We start from the raw sequence: 13236 nt of genomic DNA, 5'->3' as shown, positions 1-13236 counted from the left end.
GCACCTTGGGTTTTCACCTTAAGAAAAGTTCACTTGCCTATTGAATGGTTTTTGAGGTTTTGTTGTGCCAAAGAATGTCATAAAAGTGATCCTCCAGTAACACAGTTTTCTGCCGAATTCTAGCATCATCCTTTTTAAGTAAGGGAATCATCTCTTCTTTTTGTAGGGAGACCCATGAACAAGGATTCCCCCTACCCCCTTGCAGTGCCACACCAGGTCATAGAGCAACGAGAATTGAATCTAGGTCGATGTCTTCAGACTTCAAAGCTCCAACTAGTTGTGTTGCACAATGGGACATGAGGAGGTGATCATGTCTATGGATTGCTTCTTCACTCTGCCCACCAATATCTAAACATATATGCTTCTCTTCTAGAAGGATTCTTTCAATTTCTCTTGCTAGAAATCTAGTGTTAAGAATCTCTTGGTTTAGACTATTATCGTCAAGTTTCTAGGCATCCTCTAATATAACTAGTTTTTGTATAGTTTCTTTCATCTAATGAGCCAAGTATCAATCACCTTCTATCTAGTGTAAGGAAGCTTTATGTGTGTAATGGATGATTTTTGCCATCAACTCTTCACTTCTCTCTCAATATCACTTGCCTTGATCTTATCTTGTAACAATGGAAGACCATCTTTTGCTAATTTAAATTCTTTCTATTATCTCCATTGCATACCTTTAAAATTAGTAGTATGTAATTTGCGATGGACAAATCATATCGGACCTTGATCTAGATGTTTTGAGAGGCCCACAAAGGTTAGAATAGATGAACCACCTATGGGACACCCTAATAACATTATGTTGATTCATTAGTTTGTCTCTATTAGTTTTAAGTAGGTAAATGAAGTCAAAGCTAGATATTTGGTTCTTTAACCGTTCCTTCATATCAATGGTTCTTTGGATGTGTAAACTCTTGCAGATTCAGAGTGCTTGCACTAAAGTTAGTCTTCTTATTTTTTGACCATTGGTGTTTAGGCCTTTATGAGGAGAGTTTTCACCATTGGTGTTTAGGCCTTTTTTTTTTTTTAACCATTTGGTGTTTAGGCCTTTGGGAGGAGTTTTTTGACCATTGGTATTTAGGCCTTTGGGATTAGCTTTTAGCTTTTGTTCTTATCTTGAGCCTTTAAGGATCTTGTCCTTTGATATGTTGCTTTGCTACATGTTTTTTTAGCCAAGAAGATTTTCTTCTTGAATGGCTTCCCAAATGGGGTGAGAGGGGGAGAGCGGACATGACTAAAACCACCACCACCACACACACACACACACACACACACACACACACACACACACACACACACACACACACACACACACACACACACACACACACACACCAAACGGGCTGAGAGGGGGAGAGCGGACGTGACTTTAAAACCACCACACACACACACACACACACACAAAACTCTTGGACATTCAGAGTGTTTACACTAAAGTTGTTCTTCTTTGCTACACATTTTTTTAAATTTTTTACAATGATGTTCATTTCTTTAATCTCACTCCTAATGGGATGGGGAGAGAGGGCGTGAGTTACCACATCCCCCCCTTGTGCTAGTGCCAAGAGTTATGGACTTGCCTCTTTACAAAAGGTTTTGTAGAATCTAATCTACAGCCCACCCAAGCTATGAGCTTTGCCATTTTCTATTTTATTCACTGCTCCCTCTAATTCCTTTATGGTAAAGTCTTTCTCTAAGGTCCATGGTTTAAAATAGATATAACACCTTGGGTTTTCACCTCACGAAAAGTTCACTTGGCCTACTGAGAATGGCTTTTAACAAAGGCTTTGTTGTGCAAAAGCGATCCACCACTAACACAAAATTTTCTCCCACATTGTCAAAGGTTCTAACAGCGTCCTTTTGGAAGTAAGGGGGGAATCTCTTCTTTTCTTAGGGAGACCCATGAGAGATTCCTCCCCCTACCCCCTTACAATGTCACACCTGGTTGTAGGGTAGCAAGATTTGAATCTAGGTCCTAGACTTCAAATACAATGGGAGATGAGGTCGTCATGTCTATGGATTACTTCTTCTTAAGTGGTTTGAACTCCTCCTTAGACGGGTAGTCTACCTCACCCATGAATATCTAATCATATCTTCTTCTCTTCTAGAAGGATTCTTCAATTTATCTTGCTAGAAATATGGGGTTAAGAATCTCTTGATTTAGACTCTTATTGCCAAGTTCGTAGGCATCCTCCAATATAACTAATTTTTTTTATATAGTTGCTTTCATCTAATGAGCTAAACATCAACCACCTTCTATGTAATGCGAGTGACGAAGCTCTATGTGTTTCATGGATGAGTGCCACAACTCTTCGCTTTGCTCTCAATCTCATTTTCCTTAAACATTATCTTGTAACAATGGAAGACCAAAGATCGACACATCTTTTACTAATTAAAATTCTTTCATCTCCATTGTGTACCTTTAAAATCACTAGTATGTATTTTGACTTGGAAAAATAATATTTGAACTTGATCTAGATATTTTAAGAGGCCCACAAGGGTTAGAATACTAGATGGACCATATATGGATTGCCCTAATGACATGATGTTGCTTCATTAGTCCCTTAGCTTTTATCTTGTGTAAGGGTAAGTGAAATCAAAGCTAGTTCTTTGGTTTTTTATTATGGCTTTTTGGATGTGTAAAATCTTGGACATTCAGAGTGTTCTCTTTGGATGTGTAAACCCTTGGACATTTAGAGTGTTTGTACTAAAGTTGTTCTTCTTTTGTTTTTGACCATTGGTGTTTAGTGCAAGAAAGGGAAATGGTGCACTCAACCGGAGTACCACGATATACACTCATAATGGAGTACACACATAGCTTCTCAAGAGTGAGAGCTCACCATGAAAGCTTTCTTCTAAGCAAGAAGATGAACAAAATGGTAATATGTCAACAAAAAGATGTACAAATTTTCCCAAAAGTGACTTATATAAAATCTAAGACATCCTCCATGGAATCAACACATGAGTAATCCACCAATGTAGAGGTGGATTACTCATGAGTAATCCACCAATGTAGAGGTGTCATTGAGACTCAAGATGAAATCCAAAACTTTGCATCGATGTGTTTATGGCTTCTCATCTTGCTATTTAGAAATTACAAAACAAGTGTCTTGTCCACTTCAACTCCTGTAATGAGCTCATAAAAACCCACATAGTCATAATCCATGCAATGACTGAATTCAAGAGTGAATGGAGATCCTCGTTTGTCCTTTTTAGAGAAACCTCTTGCAAAATTGAGTGCATAATAGCTCTTCCATCCCTACTTAAAGCAAGAGGTAAACCAAGAGATGGTACCAAAAATTCACATATATTGATCGTCCTTATCTTGCCTTCACTTGTAGTGGCTCCACCATAGAACTTTTCACAGTGGTCCTCTTCATTGTCATCCTCATCACATGTGTCCACAAGATCACTACCACCCTCATAGGTGGTTAGTTGGGATTCATCTTCGCTTCTCCACCACCATATAGCTCTAAAGGAATCACAACAACATCTAACCAAGCATGTAAATCAAGTATATTTGCTCATTCCATCTCTTAGCATCACATAAGAATGTTATATGTCATTCCATAGCATGTGGATGGCTATGAATGGCAGCTAGGTATCAAATGACAAGTACTCTGGCATGCTTCCACTTGTAAAGCCTCTCACCATAGGCTCAAATCAACATAAGAAAGCCAACCATATGTGTCATATGCATTTCATAGTATCAATTAAATCCAAATGTTGCCTTAGTCTCGCAAGAAAGCTTCAATGAGACATCAAGGTAGGAATCTTGAGTAGATTCAATGGAATGGTCTCAAGAAAGCATGTAGATGCAAGTGTAATCATTCATAAACTTCATAAGAATGTGCAAGGCATCCAAGGCTATGTTAAAGCCCTTAATGAATCAAGAAACACCATTGAAGCTTAAATGAAGTGAAAATCTTTGATCAATAGGGATCAAAAGTGTACCCAACCTTGCTCTTATGATGAAATATCAAAAGTGTACCCAACCTTGCTCTTATGATGAAATATCAAACTAATGGTGAAGGGAAAAGCCAATTTCTTTCTTTCTTGATGTGAAAGCACGAAAAATATAAGAAAATCAGCCCATAGGATTCCAAGCACTCACTATTAGGTTAAAAACTGGAAAATCTAGTATGCGGAAGACCATTTGCCATTTGTATGATTGATAAGTCTTGTATCACTGATGCTTGCATAGGATCATCACCAAGAAGCTTTCAAAGGTCTCAAAGAACTCCCAACAAATCGTCAAGAATCTTCAACATTTAAGCACCATGGCCAAGAAACCCATTCTAAGAATCCCAAGAAAAACCCCTTGTCCTTATCAAACTTAAATTAAACCTTCAATGTAAATGCTTACATACCCTATCCCATGGCAAGGCTTTGAAACACCATCCAACAAGAAACCTCAAAGAACTTCCACCATTTGAGGAATCTCCAAAATTAACATGAAAACTCCATGAATACATTAATAACACCATGAGAAACTGCATGAAATCCATGAACACCAAACATCATGAAATCCATGAATACCTTGTACTTCAGCACCGTCCAATAGACTCTAAGAAGACCATGAAAAGGCATATACTGGTTGCAATCAGCTCCAAGAAGACCATGAAAAAAGGCATACTGGATAGCCTATTGTTGACGACATCATAAGCTCCAAATAGCCATAAGACTAGAGAGCTTAGCTAGCCTCCATGATCAAAGAAAACACCAAAATGACTTCAAACGGCTAAAGCAATGCAAGAATCTACTACCCATGGCCACCAATGCAAGAAGAAAGGGGTTACTTGAATTTCCTGTCCAGGGCCGCCAATGCAAGAAGAAAGAAAAATGCCATTGCCCTAGGGTTTGGAAGATGAAGAAGAAGAGATTAAGGATATGATTAGGGTTGGTAATCTTGATTTGTAGAGATCAACGTCTTAAGCATCAAAATTAATAGGGTTTAAATGATAATAGCCAAGATCAACAAGATTAGGATTCAAATGGATGGCTAATAATCATGATTAAGAAAATTTGGCTTAGATTTGATGCAAAGATTTGGAGAAAATCAAAAAATTAGGGTAAATGAATATTTTTTTCAAGATTTTCATAAATTTTCAAAAATACCAAAAGAAAGGATCAAAACTCAAGAGATCTGATACCAATGTAAGAAAGGGAAATGGTGCACTTAACCCCAGTATACCACAGTTTGCACTCATAATGGAGTGCACACATAGCTTCTCAAGAGGGAGAGGTCACCCCATGAAAGCTTGCTCTAGGCAAGAAGATGACCAAAATGGTAATATGTCAAAAAGATGTACAAACTATCCCAAAAGTAACTTATATGGTCACTTACTCCTAGGACCTTTCACACATGGGCTGCCCCATAAACCCAAGTCCTATGTCCCATATCATGTGCTTAGGCCCTCATTCCACATGTGCAAGTGTAATATGTCCAAGCTCATAATTTCCTACGTTACATTTAGGCCTTTGGGAGGAGCTTTTTTTGATCATTGGTGTTTAGGCCTTTGGGAGTAGCTTTTAGCTTCTTGTTATTTTCTTGAGACTTCAAGGATCTTGTCTTTTGATATGCTACTTTGCTACACCTTTTTTTTCTAAGGAGATTTCCTTTTTTAATGGCTTGGACCCCAAAATCTATTTCTCTTTAATTTCCATAAAATATTCCTTTAATTCCATGCAATAACGAAGGGGAGGATCCCCTTTTTTTTCTTTAATTTCTATCAAATATTTCTTTAACTCCATGCAATAACAAGGGGGAGGACCCCAATATCTTTCCATGCAATAACGAGGGAAAATGGGCTATTAATGAGAGGGGGAGTGGGCTCCTCTTCTCAAGACACTACCCTGCATGTCATGTGGGCGTCTAAGGTTTGCTTAGCCTAGCTCATTGTTGTTGGGCTTCTCATGGTCCACCCTGCATATCATGGGCATTTGCAGTTCACTTGACCCTGCTCATGCTTGCTTGGCCTTTATATGGTCCGCCCTACATGTCATGGGCATCTGGTGGTTCATTCTCTCATGCATGCTTGCTAGGCCTCTGCATGGTTTCTTGGGCCTAGGGTGCCTATTGATGTTCGGTCGGGTTGCTTTCTGCTCATGGTCTTTAGTCAGTTGCATGAAGGTAGCATGTAATTTTTTTCTCTCCCATTGTTGTATCTTCTCTATCTTCCATTGTTTAATGTTCTGGATATGAGGGGAGGGGGTTTCATGCTAGGTGTGGTCTTGGTTAACATTGATTGGTTGGCTTGTCACTCTCGGCATTAGTGATTCTCTTGGCATATCTCCTCATCCTGCTCTGCAGTAGAGCAGTTGGAGGGGTTGCATGTTGTTGATGGAGGGGGAGTGGGATCCTCTTTTCTAGGCACTACTCTACATGTCATGGGTGTTTGTGGTTTGCTTGACCTACATCATGCTTGTGCTTGTGCTTGCTAGGCCTCTGTATGGCTCCCTTGGCCTAGGGGGTCTGATGGTGGTCGATTGGGTTGCATGTTGATGCTTGTGGTTTTCGGTTAGGTTGCATGAAGGTAACATGCAAAATTTTTCCCTCTCCCATTGTTGTATATTACTTATTGTTATATCTTCTTCGTGCTTTGGTTATGAGGGGAGTGGTTAACATTGATGGATTTGTCTCTGGTATCATCATTCATTGTGTGGGTGGGCACCTTTAAAACTTTGGGTCTTGCTTCATTGTCTATATATGTACTTCTTTATCTGTATGTTGTTATTGGTTTGGGTGTGCATATTTGTGTTTGTCATGTTGCTATTTGTGGGGAGCCGATGGAAAAGGCACAAAATCATGAGACTCAACAATAGGCTTTGCTAAATGGATTTTCTTCCACACGAAAGAATATTTGTCGGTGCAGCGAGGGCAAGAAGCTTCTTCATCATCACTATCCAAGGAGATTGGGTTGCTTTTACTATCGAGCACACCATGTTCTTCTTCGAGACCATCACTATAGCATTCTGGTTCTTCATTACCAAGACCACAACCATCCTTATAGTTATTGAAAAGCAACATTTTTGAAAAAGAAGATTTCATTAACATCTATGCATTGAGTAACATCCATCACTTTTATGACTTTCCACACTGCTACAACCCTTCTCTTATCCATATCATTGCCTATGTTTCTAGATAATCCAATTCGCAGAGCTGGGTAGTACTTCCCACTACAAAGCATGTGCAACAAGGTCGACTCAAGGGTTGCATGAAGCTTATTTTGTATGTAATTATTTTATGTACACATATGCCCGATCAAACAAGTTGATAGGCAATGAAGAAACTCTGTTTTTTAAATCACCTTACCCATAAAGTACATATTGCTCATGCCCACTTGTGATTTTTTCACCAATCACATTGTGGCAAAAGAATCTATAGTGGGGTTTATGAAAATCCTTCATACAATAGCCTAGCATGCCTTTATAAGTGTGTAAGTGAACTTGTCTAAGACCCTTACACATGACCCTTACACATGACAATAGCCTAGCATGCCTTTATAAGTGTGTAAGTGAACTTGCCTAAGACCCTTACACATGACAATCCTGCCCGATGGTTTGGACACATCCTAACCCATGTACTTCTTGATGAGCTTTCCAATACTTAGCAACAAGAAGGAGCCCATGACCCAAACAACCATTTGAAAATGCACATGACTTAATGTACCACCCTTTTCCAATGCAAAAAGTTGACACGAACGCATTTCACCAAGGGTTCCCAATAAACAAGATCCATGTCACCATTACCCACACAAAAAGGCACGGAGGTGGTTTTTGTGTAGCATGTCTCGAAATGTAATGTACTCTGTTATCAGCGGATATCACTTTTTAATATGTCATTGGACACCACTTTTTTGGCTTTGGTGTAAGCATGTCTTTACATAATTGTTGATCTCCAAAAATTGTTTCTTTTAATCTTTAATTTTGGACAATTTTAGTAATTCTAAATTTCATTTCTTTTCATCTTTGCCAAAACTAAATTTGAAACTTGTTTTAATTTAAAAAATTCAAGATGTGAGACTTTTTACAGTAATTACATATAAACCTTAGCAATAAAACCTTAGACTTTATTTCAATAGGAGACCCTCACAAAATTCAATTAATTGAAAAGAGTGAATAGGAGACCCTCACAAAATGAGAGGGGTGAGAGAGGGCGTGAGTTAAAAAAAACAAGCACCACCAACCTCACACACACTGAGGGGGGTGAGAGGGGGACAGAAGCAGTGAGTTTAAAAAAACCACCACCACCAACCCACACACCACCCCAAACAACCAACCAAAACTCACACAAACTCTACCCCCAGCCACACACCCACCCTTCTCCACACACACACCCACCCTTCTCCACCCCCACCACACCCTTCTCCACCCCAACACCACACTTTTGATGTGGATCCCTTTAAAACATTAAAATTCCAAATTACCTTGGACTTTATTTTTAATAGCTCTCCTACTCAGCACATTTGGCTGAAATACCATCTGATTCATGCAAGCGAAAGGTACATGCAGAGGAGGATAAAGGATCTAGATGTGCACATGAAGGATGATAGAGTGACAAATACAGTCGAGGATCTCATGCTGATAAGAGAATCAGGGGTAACTAAAGACATGATGTTGGTCAAAGCTCCCGAGTTCAAGTCCCATTGTTGGTCGTATATGCCCTCGTGTTGCATTCTAGCGACGTTAATACCCCTCTCTCTTTCTCTCTCTCTCTCTACTTTATGTAACTCTCTCATAATTCCTTAATATAATAGCCTTTTCTTGAAAAAAGAAACAATAAACTAAGAGAAGGGCCTGCCTTTAAAGGAGAATGGATTAGCCTACTAGGTGTGGTAAATACATTTCTTTGTTGATCTAGGAGCCTACTAGTTGTTGATGGTAAAACAGAAGAATTTATGATTTTCAGTAGTTGGTTCATGACATAAGCTGTTTGAGATACACAGGATATCTTCTACTTCAACAACCCAATGTGAAGGTGAAACTTTACAACAAATTGGCACGTTTCCTAATTTAAGGGAGATGATTTGCAGCAGTAAATGCACACGCCCACAAAGATTTGATCAAAATTTAAATTAATGGGCCACAAAAATTCGATTGATTCGTGAATCGTGATTGATTAATTGCCCACAAAGGATTCAAATCTGTTGGATTAAAATGATTGATTTGACCGATTTAATTGCCCACAGGCCACAAAGAATTTGATTAAATGATTGTGAAGAAATGATCAGATGATTGATTTTTTTTAAAAAAAAATTCCATGATCACCAAAGAATCAAGGATTGCAAACGATTTCGACAAAATGTGGTTTGCAAGCAGAAACGGTTTTTTGGGTTTTTATTGCATTGAAGCCTACAGGTATTTAAAAATAAAATAAAATTCGCGAGGGAAAAAGTAGTTACAGGATATCAAGTTTAATTTCGAAAATCAATAGAATTCGATGGTTGTTATTCTCCACCTATACAATTAATAAAATTTGATTGTTGTTCTCGTCCTATAAAATAAAAATGCAGGACAATTGGAAACCCAATTTTCGATTTTGCTAGAATTGAGAATTTCCGGAATTAAGAGAATTCAACAAGCGTTTTCGTAGTTGGATCTCTGGCCCATTTTCCTGATTTCCGCGAAAAGCACCGAAGAAAAAGCAGTGTGAGTCTCTGGTTTTTTCTGATGTTTTTAATATAATTATTCCCTGCATTTTTTGCTGGGGCTACACAGTCTCTTGGCATGGGCTTAACAAGCATATAATCATATCGGATTTTGGGTTTAAGGGGTTTCAGAAGCACCATTAATCCTCTCTCACCTTAATCCTCTGGGTTTGATCAGGACAAGAACAACACATTTGTTTTGCCACACACACACACACACACTACCAACACAGAGACAGCAACTGCCATGTCTCTGCCTAGCAGTGAGGAGAAGATCATTAGCCTCCTTGGCATCACCCTCACCTGCAAACCCAGATGGTTCCAGCTTCTCGTCTGCGGAGGCGGCTTCTTCTTCGGCTATATGATCAATGGCGTCTGCGAGGTACAATTCTCCATCAATCCTTTTTCCTCATATGCATGCAATTGTGTGAACTACCATGGGAGCCATGCCATGTTAGTGGATGTATCACTGACATGGAGCCATGCCATTGAATGTACAGGCATGCACTTTGTATACAGATTAATGGTGTCTATGTGGCTCGATTTTCACATACAATTGTATACACTAACATGGAGCAACGCATATGTGTCTGTGCTGCAGGAATATGTGTACAACAGGCTTCAATTTAGGTATAACAATGCAGCTGAATCCATTAGCCTTGAGTCTCTTTTGGTTATTGTGAGCTTTGTGTGGGAGAACAGGACCCTTACTTGCTGCTTTTGGAATGATACAAGCCCTAACATGGAGCGGGTTTCTGGCGGCTCTTTTGCAGCTACGGGTGGTACTTCACCTTTGTTCAGAGTTGCATCTATTTGGGTCTCTTGTCATGGCAAGGCTTCAGAGTGAAACACATTGTGAATCCATGGAGGACTTATTTGAAGCTGTCCGCCGTCTTGATGGGATCTCATGGGTTAACCAAGGGTTCCCTTATGTATCTTAATTACCCTGCTCAAATCATGTTCAAGTCCACAAAGGTATATGTTGTGCACTGTATGACAGTCTAATAAGCATGATGTGCTGCATGATAAGGCCAGTCTAATAAGGCTTACCTCCTGACCAGGTTTTGCCAGTGATGATAATGGGAGCATTCATCCCTGGCCTGCGGCGCAAGTATAGATTCCATGAGTATTTCTCTGCACTGTTGCTTGTAGCTGGATTGATTGTCTTCACACTGGCAGATGCCCAGACTTCTCCCAATTTTAGTGTGATGGGTGTCTTTATGATATCTGCCGCACTAGCTCTCGATTCCATCATGGGGAACCTTCAAGAGGCCATATTTACCATGAACCCTGCAACATCTCAAGTATGCTTTTAACCAATTAATTCTATGCACTATAATGCCAATATATCATAATTGAAGGCAGCATGTTTTGTGATTGGATGGGTTGCAGGTAGAAATGCTGTTTTGTTCTACAGCTGTTGGGTTACCCTTTCTTTTCATTCCAATGGTTCTAACTGGGGAGGTTTTTAGGGCCTGGACAGCATGCTCAAAGGTGAGAAATATTTGAATAATGCTGCAAAAGGATCTTGTTAAGATGTTTAGGATGGGGAATAAGGCCAGTTACACAGATACCTTGCCCATGTGACGGCATGTGGGGAGTTGGAAGCCTGTTCATCCCTGACGATGGGCAGGCAGCCTGGATGCCCCCCTGTAACCAGCCTAACATTGTTCACAAAATTATGACTAGTGCTTTGTTGATAAAAACAGCATATGTATGTGTACCTTGTGCTGGTATTTGAAGCCATGGCAACATTTGTGGGCCAGCTTTCCGTGCTCTCTCTCATCGCTCTTTTCGGTGCCGCGACAACTGCCATGGTAAATGGGTTCTTGCCATCATTATTATATGATAATCTACATGGGTACTTGCCATTATGTCCTGTATAATCTACATGGTTTCTTGCCATCTTGACTACTGCATGGCTTTATCTGCTCCTGTTTCATGTATGATGGACATGATGATATATCCTCTTGACACGATTGCATAACCTCATGTTGTTGCTCTTGGCTTTTACATGCAGATCACGACGGGTCGGAAAGCATTGACCTTATTGATATCCTACATCTTGTTTACAAAACCATTCTCGGAGCAGCATGTTACTGGCCTCCTCTTGATCACCATGGGCATAATTTGGAAAATGTTACCTGACCCCACAGTCACAAAGCCTGTCCAGACAAAATACTCTTCGAGAGCGGAAACACTGGAATCAGGGGCCAGTCTGCAAACAAAGGAAGATTGGCAAGAGCAATCCTGTGTGAAGGACATGGTTTAGTAGTGGCAACTGCATCCTACAAACTGCAAACAAGATTGCTGAACCAAGGTGAACTTAAGTAGTGTACCATCATGGGTAGGCTATATACCCAAAGGTGTAAGATTTGAAATCCTCACAAATTGCACTATCAATCCTCCCAAGCTGTGTATGTATAGAATTATTAGGATGCACATTCCCAATGCATCCATTCACTGTTCAATGCACTAGTATGTGAAATCCTCACATGAGAGTAGGACAATCATCATAATGAAGACTTCATGGTGATGTCCAAGAAAGAGTATTATGCCTTTGTGAGGATGGTTTGGCCCTTGCAAAGGGCATAGAACAAACATTAAGCATAAGTATAACTGGGATTTAGGAAAATGTATGACTTTCTCTCTTCCTGGTGGTACTAGTATCCTTCACATTGATTAAACTTTCCAAAATCAGCATCTTGTTACTTAAGATAAAATCAAGAACATTTCTAGAATCACATGTTTTACTCAAGTAGACTATATATTTTTTTCAAACCTTCCCTATATTTATATGTGTAAATTGATCCTTTAAGTAAGTCCGAGTCAAAAATTAAGTAACAACCATTCTTTGCTCTTTGAAGATTAAAATAAAATCTTGAATCTCAAAAGATGACTTCTGCTTACAGTAATGGCTACTTAGATGAATTTGGTAAATAGTAATTCATGATTTTGGTATTTTACTTATGATTTACTCATGAAATATTATTGCTTTATTCTTACTGAATGGCCTTTGATTGAAAACTATGTAGAGACACTAGATGTAGAAGTTGTGGCCTTTTTTCACAAAGTTGTGTAATCTAGATATGGGGGGTTAATGTTCTCAATTTGCACTCTTACCTTTTTTTTTTTTCGTACACACCCGGGGCCCACTCAAGTGGGTGGAGCCGATTTTCCCTTACAACAATTAGCCAATTATCATGGTCGGGCAAGGGCCACGTACCATCGGGCAAGAGCCACGAATTAGGCATCCCCCATGACCACCGCGATGAGTCGAGCGCTGGAACAGCGGAGGGGTCTCGTATGGATCCTCCTATCTCGGGTGATCCACCACCCGAGGAGGAGGAGTCACTCGAGTGTTCAAGGGGCAAGAGCCTGAGCAACCAAACACATCAAGCGAGCATAGGTGTCCCTTTATAACATGAGAGAGCCTAGTGGGACTTGAACTCATAACCTAGAGGTTAAAAGTCACAAGCTTTGACCACTACACTAACTCAGTTGGGACTTGCACTCTTACCTTTTGTTGATATATAAGATAAGCTAATTTGGAAGACACTTTTTCAATTGGATTAGTGCAAAATACGATCTT

General features: G+C 39.6%; 1 protein-coding gene across 1 annotated transcript; it reads left to right on the top strand.

The window, feature by feature from the left end:
- Positions 1-9508: 9508 nt before the first annotated feature.
- On the top strand, positions 9509-12033 carry LOC147629063 (UDP-galactose/UDP-glucose transporter 2-like). Its single transcript, XM_086812942.1, has 8 exons — positions 9509-9645; positions 9823-10026; positions 10246-10274; positions 10418-10619; positions 10706-10948; positions 11037-11138; positions 11354-11461; positions 11665-12033. The coding sequence occupies exons 2-8, from the start codon at positions 9892-9894 to the stop codon at positions 11914-11916; spliced, it is 1071 nt and encodes a 356-aa protein (XP_086669068.1). The 5' UTR covers positions 9509-9645; positions 9823-9891; the 3' UTR covers positions 11917-12033.
- The last annotated feature ends 1203 nt before the right edge of the window (positions 12034-13236 follow it).

This window comes from Cibotium barometz, chromosome 18 (genome assembly GCF_041138505.1).
Source record: "Cibotium barometz isolate CiBa-2024 chromosome 18, ASM4113850v1, whole genome shotgun sequence".
In the NCBI taxonomy this organism is placed as follows: domain Eukaryota; kingdom Viridiplantae; phylum Streptophyta; class Polypodiopsida; order Cyatheales; family Cibotiaceae; genus Cibotium; species Cibotium barometz.
Note: the sequence above shows the minus strand (reverse complement) of the source record. Positions and strands in the feature narration are given on the sequence as shown.